General features: G+C 32.8%; 1 protein-coding gene across 39 annotated transcripts in view; it reads left to right on the forward strand.

The window, feature by feature from the left end:
- Positions 1 to 17,662, forward strand: part of RIMS2 (regulating synaptic membrane exocytosis 2) — a 357,229-nt gene that overhangs the window by 226,360 nt on the left and 113,207 nt on the right. For 11 of the 39 annotated variants that reach the window (XM_054708317.1, XM_054708319.1, XM_028155981.2 and 8 more), the window contains one exon: positions 8,653 to 8,685. The exons of 26 other annotated variants lie outside the window; for them this stretch is intronic. In XM_054708317.1, coding sequence (XP_054564292.1) covers positions 8,653 to 8,685 — 33 coding nt within the window. The remainder of the gene's footprint in view (positions 1 to 8,652; positions 8,686 to 17,662) is intronic. 2 more of the 39 variants (XM_054708316.1, XM_028155992.2) reach the window with 1 other exon arrangement.

Below are 17,662 nucleotides of genomic sequence, written 5' to 3' on the forward strand. Positions count from 1 at the left end.
GGAGTTTTTGATAATAATATTACTAAAATGAACACTTGTAATTTTTATTTTAAATATAGCACTATTGAACTGAAGGGCTATGTGGCATTAAAGTGTGCCTATAGTAACAGTATTAATGTGGTGACTCATTTCCTGTTAGGTCTCTAAAAACCTATATTTTAAAATCTGTCAATGTATAAATTAAACTAACTTATTAACGAATATTAGTTGCTATCCTATTGTGTGCCAGGCATCATGGTTGGCCCTGAGTTATTTTACATACTGCAAAAATACACAAGCTAAAAATAATTATACTAATGATTAAGTTACTACAATTGTGATACAGCTATTAAGGAGAATAGGGTACTTTGAGAAAAAGTATTACATGACCGAAGTCTAAAAAGCAAGGAAAAATGCCATAGTTCAAATGACTTAATCTGTAAATTCTCTTATAGTAAAACAGTTACACACTGAAAATTTAATAAAATGAAATGGATTTTATATTGGGAATTTTAACATATTCATAAAGTTGTAAGAAAATGTCTTACATGTTTGTTTGTTTTTAAATCTTTAAATAAAAATCACTCCTTTTTGGAAAAAAGTAGTATATTATATATTAGTATATTTAAGGTAATTTAAAAATAAACGAAGTATGTATAAAATCAGTTTTATGTTGTGCTTTATATAACAAATATCATTACTTTAAAACTATCTCCTTGCTATATTGTGTGGTGTGGGTTTTTCCTGGTCATGAACTACTATTTATTTGTTTGTCCTGTTTGCTCTCATGTCTGATTACATGGATATGTTTGTGGCCATAGATATCTATGTAAATAAATTATATTGTACATTAAAATCATGAAACAATGCAATGTTTGGCTACAAAAATAGTTTTAAATGTCAAAAGTTTTTTTTAAAAAAATAACACCTTTCTATAATGTTAATTTTTTGTGTATTCTTGTATATAGCATATATTTTTCTTATCACTTAAGCCCTCTAGTTAAATATAAACTATGAGTATAATAGAGGAAAATTAATGTAATTAGAATGCCTTAATGTTATGGTTTAAAATGTGTATAAATTTTTCTGTTTTGGCAATTGTGCATTTTCCTATATATTAGGAAATTCCTGGATATTCAAACTCTTAATGTCATGAGTAAGTATGCAATATGCTAAAGCCATAAATGCCATGTGAAATTTTAGTTTTTCATAAATATTTGTATTTATTTCTAAAATAAAGGTAAGATATGTATAGAATATGCTTAATTATTGGAACTTTTGATAAAAGAAGAGGAAAATAGTGGGACGTGAGGTGGGCAAATTACATTTCAATAACGTTTATAAGCTTGGCTTTACAGAGACTTGTTTGGAGGCATTCTTTACTTTATATTTGAGTACATGTATGATATTAAAAATCTATTCATTGTAATCTTTGTTTAAAATATAATTTTTATTCACTGAATCCATTAATTGTCAAATGATTGTCATCAGAGGATTGTTGTAGGGAACTTGTGGTATTAGAAAAAGTTTGGGAGGACTTAAACCCAAACCTGAGATGCAAGGTTGGCTCTGTGTCAATAGCATATATTGCTGTATTTTTCTCTTGCTGTGTTATGAAAGGCTATGCAATAAGATTACCTGGTAATCCGACACCATTTTTATGATGTATACTAAGAGTAAAAAGATCACTTGTATTTTTTATTTTAAATATAACACTATAGAACTGAAGGGCTAAGGGGCATTATATTGACTAGAAAGTGAGTCAACCAATATTTGCATGGGCTTTAAGTATTATGGACTTATTTTGAAGAAAAATCTTGACATCTCTGAACTACTCTGTCCTAAGAAGATAACCAGTGAAAGAGGTGACTTATTTTCAGGGCCTCTGACTGAAGCAGTATAGATGAGGATTCCTGGGAAAAATAATGGTGTTAATATGTTTGGTGCAAGCATAAAATACAGGCTTATTTAAAATCAAGTGATTTTAAACCCCAGGTGTTATGTATAATGTTTAGAGTAAATCACTAAATGTCTTCCTCATGTGGAATGAGGATTAGATATTGTTAGACCATAAAGGTAACAAAACATTCTTCATGCAAATCAAGGATGCATGAGGATGGCAAAGCTGTTGTTTACTTTTTTCAATGAGCAATCTGATTCTAAAGTAGAATCCTATGGTCTATAATAATGCAATGTTATTAAACATTGAAAACAAACTGTAATCTTATTGAAGTTTATTATATTTACTTTGACTTTAGCTATTCTTACAGTAATTAGAAATGTATCTGAGAAAAGAGCACATTTGTACATAAAATATTTTATTTTTTTTAATTTTTTTTTTTATTGAGGTATTATATGTGTACATATCTTACCATTACCCCACCCCCACCCCACACCCATACATGCCCTCACCCCCCAGAGTTTTGCGTCCATTGTTTATGCTTGTATGCATGCATACAAGTCCTTCGTTTGATTTCATATCTCCCCCACCTCTCCCTAACTTTCCCCCTGTAATTTGAAAGTCTGTTTGATGCTTTACTGTCTCTGTATCTATCTTTTTGTTCATCACTTTATAATGTTCTTTACTATCCATAAATGAGTGAGATCATGTGGTATTTTTCTTTCATTGACTGGCTTATTTCACTTAGCATAATGTTCTCCAATTCCATCCAGGTTGCTGCAAATGATGAGAATTCCTTCTTTTTTATGGCAGCATAGTATTCCATTGTGTATTTTATCTCATGTTTTTCTAAACTTATCCTACAAAAATGTCTGGTAAGAAAACTAACTCTAGTTAGTTGAATGAATGTTTTATATACAGTTTCTCAGTTCCTCTAAGTCAATGGTCGGCAAACTCATTAGTCAACAGAGCCAAATATCAACAGTACAACGATTGAAATTTCTTTTGAGAGTCAAATTTTTTAAACTTAAATTTCTTCTAACGCCACTTCTTCAAAATAGACTCACCCAGGCCATGGTATTTTTGGAAGAGCCACACTCAAGGGGCCAAAGAGCGGCATGTGGCTCGCGAGCCTCAGTTTGCCGACCACTGCTCTAAGTGAGAGGAACTAAATAGTTCAGAATCTACTTTGAGATAAATTTAAATGATTTCTAGTTTGTTTGAAGATTAACTGCTTCTATTTATTGAAAGAATAATCCACCTTGAATTATTATTTCCTAAGTGTAAGATATGCTACATTTAGGAAAATCTTGAATTAATTTAGCTACCCTTACTGTAGTTACCCTGAGCCATGACAGCGTAACTTACCTTGCTTTATCTTCTCTGGAAAGTATGTTTATCTGGAAGACTGAGGGCAGTGAAACAATTTGCTGAGTTGCTGTGTTGATTGTATAGTATTTTAGAAATTGAAAATATTCAAAGCCATGAGCTATGTTCTACTACTTACTATAACATCTTGTGTGCTTAAGTCACTAGGTTTAGCGTTATATGATTTGCTTAATATACAGGGTGTTTCAAAAACTGTGTATACAATTTTACAGCTCATAGCTCAATTTTGAAATTTAAATGTATTTTATAAACATTGCCTTTATAATTATTCCAAGTGTGTGTATACATTTTTGGGGACACATTATATTAACCATTACTTTTTCAAAATTGACTTTTCCATGTTGTATTTCTTATAGATCTATAACTGTAGAGAAGGTAGGGGCTTTTTTTCTTAGTTTTACCTTTAAAATGATACTTTTAAAATTTATCTTAAGGAAAAGTAAATATTCAAAGATGCATTTTATTAGTGAATTTTATGCTTTAAATTTTTTTGAGTATTTTGATGTAACGGATGTAATTTTTTTATTCTTGAATAGTTTGATATATTTTAAAAGTAAAAATGATTTATGTCAGTCTAAATCAGTATTCTAATTAGATGCTAATATGAACCATCTAGCCTGGAAAGAAGAATTAAGGTTGTCCCTGGTCAATATTAAGATGTTGGTAATTTCTAATTATTTCTGGATTATTATAGAATAAATTTATTTTAGATGGAAAAATATTGATGGAAAACAAAGTGAATATTTTGTACAACACAAATTAACTGATAGAATCTTGTAACTAAATCTACCGACATCCTTAGACATAAATACAGTGTTCTTTGTTAACAAGCATGTTTTCCTGTAAGTAAAGGGAAATTCATGATTTATGAGTTTAATTGCTCATTTAAAGTTGGTTCAGTTTCCTCTGAACATACAGATAAATTTATAAGGCCAAATTTGTACTTTAGTGACTGTCATATGATAGGTTGTGCGCTGCAGTTGGAAAATTAATTATTTTAAACTCCCTCAATACATGCTCTGTTTTCCTGCTGTGTTTAAAATTGCATTGCATATCAGACTTCAAGGACAGAATAAAAAAAAAAACAGCTTAGGAATAGAAAAGAAGACATTTAAAAGATAAACTTTTTAGCAAGCTTATAAAAATAAGGAAATATTTTTAAATATCGTGTACCTTGCTTATTTTAATAGGTATAATTTATCATAAATGTTCAATAATTTTATGGTGTTGACAATTATGGATAGTTATAATTAGTTTTAATAGTCAATTCAAATACTTGGATTGAGGGATTTTTCAACAGATTTTTGTCACAGTAGAGAAGTTTTGGTTTGAAATAAGTAAACTTGCCAAACATTTGGGTTTTATATTCTAGGTCTATCCTGATCTTTGTATCCTTGAGGCTCCTACTAAGTAGAGGCTCCTACTAAGTTAGGCTTCATTTTGAAAGGTTCCTGATCTGAACGTAAACAATCTAAGACTCCTATGACCTTAAAAAAGTGTCATTATATGATCAACTTTTAATAATGTGTGAATGCTAATACACACTTAAAGTCTTGAGGCTTCTCTTTCATTGTTAGGAATCTTTTCAACAAATGCTTGGTCCTTTAGGACGTATGTTTACTCAAGTGCAATTAAATCTGATAGTAGGACCAATTGTATGTCTGTTGTAAACGTTGATAAATGGGAACATGAGCCAATCAACAAAGTTTCAGATAGTGTCATACACCCTTGTTAAGACGGCATTGATGGATAAACATGCCCCTTGTATGTGCCTTTTTAAATTAAGTTGATTACAGATTATTATTTTTGTTTGAACTTAATACATTATACTGACGAGGGAAAATTTTGGGTTCACACAATTTTATATAAAATCAACATTATATTAATTCTCATGAGCTAACCAAGTATCTTAATGACACTGATTATTTTATGTATCTGTTTATCTTCAGTAGATTGTTTTTATTGGAAAGACCAATACAGACGACTTTCTTATATATAAAATATGTTATACTACTTTACTTGATTAAAAGCCCATTCTTTTCATAGCTTGCACCTTGATGGTACCTTAAATTTTAAAATATTTGTTCAAAAATAGCTTGCTATAAGGGATGAAATACTACTTGAGTTATTTATGATACTTTATAAATGTCATCTATTTCAGTATATTATATGAAAATATTTTATTTCTCTTTTGTAGTTCATATGGTGGAATGAACAACAACAACAACAACAAAATACTGGGCATTCTCCTTTATAAAGTCTTTATAATTCTTAAGTCTAAAACTAATATCCTGCCATAGATGTTATATCTGACAGTAATGGACACCTAAGAGAGGGTATTCTTTTACTGTCCTTAATCACTCTAACGGTCCAGTGGTCGGCAAACTCATTAGTAAACAGAGCCAAATATCAACAGTACAACGATTGAAATTTCTTTGGAGAGCCAAATTTTTTAAACTTAAATTTCTTCTAACGCCACTTCTTCAAAATAGACTCGCCCAGGCCGTGGTATTTTGTGGAAGAGCCACACTCAAGGGGCCAAAGAGCCTCATGTGGCTCGCGAGCCGCAGTTTGCCGACCACGGCTCTAACCGGTTGTTGGTTAAATGAACCATTGGAAAGAGTTCCCATTAGAACTACCATTAACAGCATTGAAAAGTAGAATGTTTGTGGCAAAGTAACGATTAAGGAAAAGTGGGGTGATAGGAGGAGTGGAGGGGCACGCTTAGCTTCTTAAGGTTCACTGAAGTCTGTTATTCATTACAATAACATCCGTGAAATAAGTCTTTATATTTTATTGCCTTTTAAATAAGATATGGCTGTTCAAATAATATTAGTTGACTATGTTTCTCTTCTTCTTTTTTTAAAGGCTGTTTTAATACAAATAGTTTATAATAAAAGCTAATCACAGGAATACAAGAAATCCAAATAAAGTTTTTAATATATTTGGTATAACTGTAAGGTATACATTGAGATTTTATGATTTAAATGAATATTATACTTGCTAATTAAAGTTAAATTATTTTTATATAAGACTAGTTAAGATCTATTAATGGATCCTATCACATAAATGATGGAGAAATGATTTAATGGGCACTTCCAGTTGGTAGTGAGATCATTGTCAAATCTTGCATTTTCATCCTTTGATGTAATAAAAATTTTGTATAATTTTCTTAAAATGTTAACCTATTGGTGCTAAGTGTTACCATATTCCTCAAAGAGGAAAAGCATTGGTGAATTACTTGCATAGTTGTAGCATGTACTTCTTTTTAAAAACATTCTAATTAAATACTATATAATAAAATGTCAAGTTCAGGTATCACCATGAGAATATTTTTTTGTTTTTTCCTTGTTTGACGTTCTATTTCACGTTTTTGTTGGGACATATAGCATCTAGTAGAAAGAAAATTGGCCTGTAATCAGGAGACCTCTGTCTATTTCTGATTCTGCCACTGAACTTGTTTTGTGACCTTGGGTAAGTCACTTGAATTCTATGTGTCTCCGTTATTCTCTAAAATTAATGATTGGTTTGAGAAGAATTTTGAATGTGTTGAATCCATATAACATGGAAAACATTGCTGCAGCGCCATTATACAATAATCCAAGATACAGGAAAATAGTAGGTAGAGAAAGAAATATTTGTTGTTTTTATGTTTTATACCAAAAAATGTTTTCTTAGAGATGAAATATGTATAAGCAATTATTTTATCCACTTTAAACCAATTTTATTTTAACATGTGAGGAAACTATTTTAGTAGTATAATAAATATATCTGTAGCGAAATTTTGCATAGGAGAAATAATGCAAGATATAATACAATTCAGCTGTCTTATGATATTAATAGATCTCTGATTTTCTACCTTTTCTTTGAGAAATGGATGGACTGGGGATGGAAAAAATATGGCATATATCATATTAATGTATGAGTACATTTCAGAGGACAGTACTGTTCTAGTTGTCACTCCTATGAACAGAGTCTGGGTTGTACTATAATTATGATGAGACTTGGTGTCTCATTATGAATAGGTCAAAGATCTGCTTGTATAATAATCAAAATTACATTATTAAGTTTCAAAATGTGTTATCTTTTTCAGTTCTCTATAATTCATACGAGGATTCCTGTTTTTCATAAGAAAAGCATTTTGGTCATGTACGTTTTCCTAGTGGAAAGTTTTCATTTTCTCAATATTCAGGAAAAGAGAGAAATTTGTTATAGGAAAGAATGCTCTAAAGAGTTAAAATTACCAAGTGCAGTTTGATACAAGATGGTCTTCTATAAACTATGATACAACTATTGCAGAAGTGAATGTGGTGTTTTTATTTAAGAATTTTGTGGTACCTGATTTAAAACTAAATAGATAATTGAAATAGGAGATTTCGGTTTTGTTATGTTGTGTTTATGTGTCGATCATACTAATACTAATTCACTAATATCTTTGGAAGAATTTTTTTTTTGAATGCTGGATTTAGCAGACCTTTCCTATTTTCAATCACTGTTTAAAATAGTCTTTTGAACTTCTCTACTGCCAATGGGGAAAAAGTATTTCCAAAATGTGTGCCATATCTGTTATAGTAGATAGTAGATGTTGGATTTGGATGGGCAGATTTGAAGAGAGAAACATCAGTAATCGATGTGGTGTCTATAAGAACTTTCTTAATAAATAAGCATTATAAGGGAATCCAATCCAATAAAATTTGCCTAATTTGAAGGTTAATTTGAATTTTTAATATATATATAAAGCCATATATTTCAGCTACTCTTCTTATAGGAATTTTATTATATTTGTTACTCTCCATCATATTTTTATGATAATATTTTGCTGTACTGAAGTAATTTAGTAAATATTGGCCTGATGACTGTACTTTATTTTCATGCATGCACTAATCTGTTTGGGAAATTTAAAAAGCAAAAAATCTGTTGGAACTATTTTTATTGCTCTCTTTGAAGATGTTTCAATTAAATATTATTCCTTACATGATAATTAAAAACCCTAAAAGCATTTTCACTGATCTTAAATGGACTCAGTAACGCCTTAAACAATATGGTCACACAAGTAACATGGTTTTTATTCACGGCCTCTTCCTTCAGCACCAGTGATCAGGATTGGCTGTCCACAAATAATTATAACCTTTTGAATCCTCTTTTTCTCTACACTAACTTTACTTCTCTGATCCTACTAACCCATAGTAGCTTAACCAATTCATCATCAGTCCTTCCTCTTTTTTTATAGTATGTGTTTGGTTACATCTTTCCTACCATTCTGCACAGGATTCCTTCTCAAAATGATTCGGGCTCTTTCCTTGAGAGTCACTGTTACCCTTTGAGTACATCCACTCACACCCATCTCCTTTGTCTATGTCTGTCATCACACGATGTGGCCACAGAAGACGTGGACCCCACCCGGAGAAGGCATGCAGGTCTGTCTCTTCTACTGCTTTTCTCTGCTACTTTTCTATTTAGCTAACTTACCTTAGGAATTTTTACTATTTTTTAAATTTAATTTTGCATTCTCTTCTAATATAACAAAATGTTAAACTCTTTTAGGTATTTTCATTTTAGGTAGTTGTATAGTCAACTTTTAAGGACAGCTGCTCCAGTTAGATGGATGAAAATTAAATGATTAATTTTTGTGTTATATATAGATTTTCCCCCATAACTGTGTGTGTGTGTATGTGTGTGTGTGTATATGTGTGTATATATATATATGTATATATATATATATATATATATATATATGATCAACTAGATTATATAAGTTAATTATAATTTGCTCTTCAACTTATTTTAGACTTAAAACTTGTGCTCCACTTTTTTTTTTTTTTACATAATAACAAAAATATTTTATTTCTATCATGAGTTCAGCAATGTGCTAAACTGTGGAAAATATGAAAGACCTACAGGCCCTAAGCTATCAGTATCATTGAGAAGTTAAAATATGCAGGTAACATGTTATGTTTGTGTGCCAATGTGGGTGACTCTAACAAAGGTATAAAGTCAAATAAAATCTGTTTTAACTAGATGGCCAGAAAGGCTTCATGGAAGAAGTAACACTTAAACTAAAACTTGAACATTCATTTAACACTCATTAAAAAAAATTTTTTTTTATTGATTTTTAGAGAGAGAGGAAGGGAGAGAGAGAGAGAGAGAAACATTGATGAGAAACATCAGTCCGTTGTCTCCTGCATGCCCCCTACTGGGCATGGAGTTTTCAACCGCAGTATGTGCCTTGACAGGGAATCGAACCTGTGACCTCTTGGTACATAGGTCAATGCTCAACCACCAACCCACACCAGCCAGGCCATTGAACAGTCATTTTTTTAAGCACCTGCTGTGTGGTACTGTTCTAGGTGCTGGAAATAACAGGGCACAATACAGCCCCCTATTCTTGTGGGCTTTTCTAATGTGAGTCTAACAAGTAAACACAATAATATTACAGGTATAATGAGAAATTATATATCTATATATTTAACATTTTACATATATTAGTGGAGTCACAAAGTGTGGTCACTTCCACCTGAAAAGGGTGGATATTAGTTCAAGAAAGATTTCATAGAAAAGATGACCTTTGAGTTGAATGTTAAAAACTAGAAAGATATTGGCCTCATGTGTAGGAAGCATTTCAGGGAGAAGAAATGATATAGGCAAAGTAATTCAAACAGGTTCAGAAAAGTATGCAGGGAGGGTTTCTGAAGATGGTGTAGGTTATTGAAGCATAAAGTAGGGGAGGAACAAGATCAGATGTTTCTTTCTGGAACGATTAGAAGCTATATTTTAAAAAATGTACCTGTGCACTATAAGCAGAAAGATAATTTATGAGGATAATTCATCCATCAGTTAAGAGATGATAATGAGCTGAATTAAAGTATCAGTAGAGGCAATTGGTACATCAGAAGTTATTTAAAGGCTTAGTTACAAATTAGATATTATCAATGCAGGGAAAGGAGGAATAAGATAAAAATCTCAGGTGACTGAATGTTTAGATAGATGGTGGTACATGTTATTGAGAGGGAACATAAGTTTTAGGGGAAAAATAAAAACTGTGATTGGGAGTTACAAAATAGTCATGGGGATGTAAAGTATAGCATAGGAAATATAGTGAATAATCTATAATAATAAAAGCATGATATGCAAATTAGACCAGACGTCCTTCCTTCTGGACAAAACCACAGCGGGCGGGGGCCAAGGCAGAGGCGGCAGAGGCCCCCCTGCCATGGTGGTGGCGGGCGGGGGCCGGGGCCAAGTCCCTTGCACGAATTTCATGCATCGGGCCTCTAGTATGGTACTAACTATGTATGGTGCCAGGTGGGCCCTGGAAATATCAGGGGGAACACTTTGCAGAGTAAATGATTGTCTAGCAACTGCAGCCACCGCAGTAGTAGCTGCCGCTCTAGGACACTGCCTTTTCTCCTGGCATGAGGAAGCTGAAGAGCGAGTTTTCTCAGTTCTGGTTGTAGGCCTCTAACACTGTTAGGTTGGGACTAGGTCTGTATTAACTGACACTGGAATTGAGGGTTTCACATTCTCCTAAGCCTAGAAATAAATGAAGACAAGTGCATTCTGTTTCAAAGGAAATAAGAATTAAAGAAAGAATGATAGAGAAGGTAATAAGAGCTTCTGGGGGGGAAGAGGAACTAATTTTAGAAGAGAAAGGAGTAAATTTTATAACAAGCAACGCAGAATGGATTTCACTTGTTTAGTAAAAGTTACAGGAAGTTAAGGCTTTTCAAAACCTTACTGGAATTTGTGACCAATAAAATGTAATATTGACATTAAGATTTCATAGAAATCTTAAGCTATGACATCTCTATTGAATAATTTGATATTTTTCTCGTTAACACAAGCTATTAATAATTCAACCCAAATGTGATGGAAACATAATTTCATAAGGTTAATCTTTTCCCTGACATATTAAATTGAAGCGTATGTTTATGTTTTACACCACAATCATAGGATTTTCATTTGTGTTAATGGATCCTAGTATAGTCACTGAGGAATGGAGTTATCACACATTATAAAGCACCTAAAAACATTGATTGTAGCCCTTGAAAGTCATAATCAAGTTTAGTGATCTTTATTAATGTTTATGCTTTTTCTTCTTACACTTTATTTCATGTGACAAATATTTTTATTTTTCTAGTTAGTCCTCACCTGAGGATTTATAGTTATAAATACTCTGTATTTTTGTAATGTGGAAAAATTTGAAAATAATATCTGTAAAGAAGTTATTGCAGAGTTTTGTCCAGGCTAAATAATCAAAAAATGGTAGCTCTTAATTAATTACTACAAAAATAATTATATCAAATGTTTATTTTAACAGACAAATATACTTATGTAGCTCTTTACTTATGATTTATGCTTGTTTTTAGCAAAATCACGGGTTTTGAATTTAAATTTAATATATCAATAATCTATAAACAATGAACTGCTAAAGGGTTTAGAATAGATAATCTACCCCTATCTATTTGTTTAAAAATAGAGAGAAAACAATTTTAATGGTAGAGCTGAGCATTAGCCTGTACTTACTACCAGTTTCGTTACTTATTTGTGGCACCAGAAATAAGGCAAACTACTTAATTCTAGATACTTTTTTAAAAAAGTATATTGTGCTTCCTTTGAAGAACAGATTATGCTTTATTCTCTATTGCCTTATAAAGAAACATGTTGGTGAGCAAAAAAGTATGAGATTCAAAGGCCTGTGTGATCTTAACTATTCATTGGTAAAAGAGAATTGATCATTTGTGTGTGTGTATTTACTTTCAATCAACAGAAGAATAAAAACAAATGACCTGCCAAGACTAAAAAAAAATTATTTTAAGAGTGAGCAAATAAATGCCTAGAAAGGAAAACAAACAAAAGAAGGGTGAGCTACCACTTTTCTCATGTAGGACTGAAGGGCTATTTTAAAGATTAGAGAAATTTTTCAAAAAGTGTATGGCAGGTGGCCAAAATGATATTTTTAACATTTTATAAATTATTCAAACTATTCAAATCTCTCTTAAGATCTTTTTAATACACAACATACATATTGCTCAGAATTATAGTAAATTACAGGTTTAATGTATAAATAATGAAAATGGGTCTTGATTAAGATAGAAATAACAATCTAAAGCAGAAACTATTAAAATCTATAATAACAAAAGCATAATATGCTAATTAGACCACACATCCTTCCGGATGACCTTCTGGACGAAGCTGGGGCTGCCAGGAAAGCCCGGGTCCCAGGTGCCTGCCGGTGGCTGGAGGGAAGCTGGTGCCGGCAGCCAGGGGAAGGAAGGCCTAATCTTGCATGAATTTCATGCATCGGACCTCTAGTATCCTTATAAAATACTCAAATAATCTGTTTGGCTATACTAGACCCAAGTCATTCTCTAGGTATCATAACAGCATACTAAACTATTATATACATGATTGGCTTATATAAAGGGAAGGTTATTTCAGTGACATAAAAGTATTTCACATTCTAAAAATTCATTTGTTCAACAAATATCTACTGCCAGGTCTTATTCTAGGCACTGGGGACGTAATAGTGACAAAGACAGACAAAGTCTTTCTCATCATAAAAACTTATATCATTAGGAAAGTAAATAGTCATTAAACAAGATAGGTTTGTTTTATTTTTATTTTTTTGTTAGTCTTTACCCATTGATTTTTAGAGAGAGAGAAGGCAGGGAGGGAGGGACAGAGGGAGAGAGAGGGGGAAACAGAAGCATCGATGTGAGAGAGACACATGGATTGGTTGCCTCCCACATGTAACCTGACCGGGGCTGGGGATTGAACCTGCAACCCAGGTGCCTGCCCTTGACCGGGAATGGAACCCTAGACCCTTTGGTGCTTACAGACTGATGTTGTAACAGTTGAGCCACACCAGCCAGGGCCAAGATAAGTGTAGATATTTATAAGTGGTATTTGTGCTGGGGGGTAGGGGAGGCCGGGGGAAGGTCAATGGGGAAAAAAAGGAGACATATGCACTACTATTTGTAATACTTTAAACAATAAAATAAAATCTAAAAAATTCCTTATGTAGCCTATTATGACTTGGGTAGGGAAGGAGTTCTTTTAAATAGAGTAATCTAGTAAATTTTTTTCTGAAGAGGTCATATTTTAATTAAACCAAAAGACTAAGAAGAAACCAGCTATGCAAATTATCTATAAGGATCAATAAACAGAAGACAAAGCAAGGGCATTAAAAGTTCAGAAGAGGAGAATAATTTAGGCTATAAATATTTTTCTGAAAATGCATATAAGTATTGGTGACAGATAAGAGTTTTAAATAGTTAAGATTTGTAGTGGCCCTGGCCAGGTAGCTCAGTTGGTTAGAGCGTCATCCCCATACGCCAAGGTTGTGGGTTCAATCCTGTCAGGGCACATACGAGAATCAACCAATGAATGCATAGATAAGTGAAGCAATGAGTTATGTCTCTGTCTCTCTCTCTCTCTCTCTCTCTCTCTCCCTCCCTGCCTCCCTCCTTCCCCCTTCTCCCCCCCCCCATTCCTCTCTCTAAAATCAATTAAAAGAAGATTTGTAGAGAGGTGAATGAATAAAGTGTAGCTCTGGATGCTAGTTATGATAAAAAAGACATTTTTTAAATCTTTAGACTCTAAGGAAAGGGTACATATATTAAAAGTCAAGTTAGTAATCAAGAATCTATAAAGAAAACATTGTGGCCCTGGCCAGTATGCTAAGTGGTTAGAGTGCCTGCCTGCCCACTGAGGGGCCCAGGGGGTTTGATTCCAGGTCAAGGGCACTTACCTGGGTTGCAGGTTCAATCCCTGGCCCAGAAATGCGTGTGGGAGGCAGGCAATCGATGTTTCTCTCTCTCTCTCCCACTCCCTCCCTCCTTTCCACTCTCTAAAAATCAATGGGAAAAATATATTCGGTGAGGATTAACAAAAAGAAGGAAAGAAAGAAAACATTGATATAAATTAGGTTGTTATTTAACTAAAGAGAAGGATGTTTCTTTTTATCAGCCTGTATGAAGACTTGAGGGGATGGCATGCAGGATGTGAGAGTAAGGATGAGGATTGGAATTAATTGGGTGAAAGGCACAGTTTAATGAAAAGCAAAACGTTACTAAGTAAAAGTAATTGGATTAATTATATGGCATAACTTATGGGGGAAATACAATTATAGGTGATAAGCAGAATGTGAAGGAGGTTGATAGCCAGTTCAGAGTAAAGGAATGAGAATCAGAAGGAATCTCTGAAAAGAATATTAAAGATTAAAAACAACCCTAATACAGTCTAAATTGGGGCTCATAGGGAAATAAGTTGAAGCATTACACACACACACACACACACACACACACACACACACACACACACACACAGTTGGCCAAAGAGGAGATGTAACTTGAAAAGGAAAAGAAGGAAATGTTAAAAGGGGAGGACACTGGAAAAAGAAAGATTTAAATGAAGAGTGGAGTGTGGTGTGGTGGTGGTGGTGGTGGTTTGTCTGTGGTCTGTGTGTGTATGTCTGTCTGTGAGAGACAGAAGAGAGATATTTCATGAAGAAATATTTCAGATGCTAAGTTTTGGAGGACAGACAACCTCAGACATTTATTTTATGACTTTGAATAAATTTTCTAATAAGTAATAATTGAGAAAATAAGTCCCATCACATACAGTTTTGCTGATTACGTGACATAATCATGACACATGTAAAGCTCTTTTTAAGAACTTAATTGTGCAGGAGGATCTAATACTAAATTCTAGAACACAAGATTTTAACTGTACTTTTTAAAGCTTCATTACATTTCATTTTCTATGCATCATTCAATAAAATTCTAGTCCAAAAACATGATGGAAGAAAAAGGGAGAGCTAGCAGAATCTGGTCATCAGTGGGTATCTGGGCTGGCAGGCAGGGGAGGACGGCCAACTGAGCAGCTCGAGGAGCACTTCGGGCTGACAGATACTCCGTCTCCTGGTTGTGGTGAGGTTGCAGGACTATCTACATTTGCCAGATGTCATAGAACTTTGCCCCTAAGTACTGTGATTTTTGATTTATGCTAATTATGCCTTTATAAATCTGGCTTGAAAAATTATTAAAAATGCACAAAATTAAAATGAGCTGTTTTTATGTATTACCCAAGTAGTCCTAAATATATGCCCAAACGTAGTTTGAATATCAGTTTCTTTGGACTCTAGTGAAATGAGTCTATGAAATTTGCCTGTAACATCTCTTTTGAAGTGTTAAAGAAAATGGCAGGGAGTTAACAGGGAAACAGCAGACAGCTATAAAGACTGACAGGTAACCTAAATATCTAAAATAGATTAAGGTTTAGAACACAATTCAAAAGACTGTAGCTCATAACTATGAGCCTCAAGGTAGTGGAACAGTTTTGTAAGTTTCATTTAATTTCATGTTTTACTTTATGCACATATGAAGGTCAGTTTTCCTGCATTCGAATTCTGTTTTCTCTTGTTCCCAATATGTCAGTTTCTAATGATCACAGTTGAAAATTCCTCAAAATTAATCAATTTGGAAATAAGTATCCCTCAACATTTGTGTGTCTTAATTGCATAGATAAGGTTAAGTTAGTTCACACTTTATTATTTATTTATTTTGTTAATCCTCACCCGGAGATATTTTTCCATTGATTTTTAGGGAGAGGGGAAGAGGGAGGGAAAGACAGACAGAAACACTGATGTGAGAGAAGTACATCCATTGGTTGTCTCCTGCACAAACCCTGGCCAGGGCCCAGGCCAGGGAGGAACCTGCAACCAAGGTACTTGCCCTTGAACCCAGGATCCGTTGGTCCGCAGGCCGACGCTTTATCCACTGAGCCAAACCGGCCAGGGCAAGGTTGTTTGCACTTTAAAAGCAAATGCTTCTGTTTGCTCCAGTACTAATATAGATATAATTTGGCACATAATTTATCATTTTTCACAAACTGATTTCCATACTTCTGCTCAATTTAACTTATTCCAATATTTGTTATTCTCTGTATTACGTCTGTTTTTAACAAATAATTTAACAACGTGTACTTTTTATTAAGTTCTAGTATATAATAAAGTTTTAGTGTAAAATACCAGAAAATTCATTATAGGAAAGTGATTGTGAAGAAATAATCTTAAAGTAACTATTTTAAAAAATATATATATTTTATTGATTTTTTACAGAGAGGAAGGGAGAGGGATAGAGAGTTAGAAACATTGAAGAGAGAGAAGCATCAATCAGCTGCCTACTGCACACCCCCTACTGGGGATGTGCTTGCAACCAAGGTACATGCCCTTGACCAGAATCGAACCTGGGACCCTTCAGTCCCCAGGCCGAAGTTCTATCCAGTGAGCCAAACCGGCTAGGGCTAAAGTAACTATTAAACAGTTTGTTGTGTAGTTTCTTAAGTTCCACATATGAAAAAAACTAATATGGAAAATCTTATAACATGCCAGGTCACTTTTTGTACTTAAGGTAAATTAAGTAATAAATGATTGCACATTTGCATTTTTAAAATTATTTAACATTTATTTTCAAAGCATATTTTATTAAATTATAACAAAAATATAAGGTTTTCAAACTAGATAATTTGTCATATTTCACATAAACATACATTTTGTGATTTTTTAAAATAACACTTTTCTTTTAAATAAGATATAATCATTTTGGATATTTTATAAGCTCTATCTTAACCCAAATAAAAAAACAATCGTGTTTATACTTACTTCCAATAACTGGTGATAAATGCTAACACTCTGATGTATAAGCCTTAAATCTTTTCCATTCTATCTCTTTGTCTTTGCATAGGTTATGTACATATATATTTTATGAATAGTTTTTTAAAGTATGGTTTATAAACAGTAGTACTATATCATTTAATCTGTTTTAGAATTATTTGCAATGTCTTTATTTTATGTAATTTTCATATGTGAATGTACATGCACACTACACTCATCGTTTTTCATGGTTGCATAGTATTCTGTAGATATACCATAAGTTCAATTAACTAATCCCCTGTTATTGGACATTTAGAGTTTCTTTTCCTAAGCCTTCATTATATCAAGCAATGGTACAATGAATGTACTGGTGTGTACATCTTTGCACACTAATTTATTTATTTAGGAAAGATCCTTGGGAGTAGAATTTCAGGTTAAAAAATATGACCACTGTAAAAGTCTCTTGATACACAGTACCGAATATATTGTATTTTAAAGTAATTTACTTTTTAGCTTTGTACATCAGGTACATGGGAGAACATGAATATAAATAACCATTAATTTTATGTCAAAAGCTAATATATGGCTGTCAATCTGAAAAATAACGTTTTACAGATATTAGGTATTGAAAAAATAAGATATTCAATAAAATCAAGGACAATATTTTCTTTTGAATTGCACTGCCTTTGAAAATAAAATTATAACATGACAAAATATTAGATTCATATTTATTTAATGAG

The sequence above is a fragment of the Eptesicus fuscus genome, chromosome 19, assembly GCF_027574615.1.
Source record: "Eptesicus fuscus isolate TK198812 chromosome 19, DD_ASM_mEF_20220401, whole genome shotgun sequence".
NCBI lineage: Eukaryota > Metazoa > Chordata > Mammalia > Chiroptera > Vespertilionidae > Eptesicus > Eptesicus fuscus.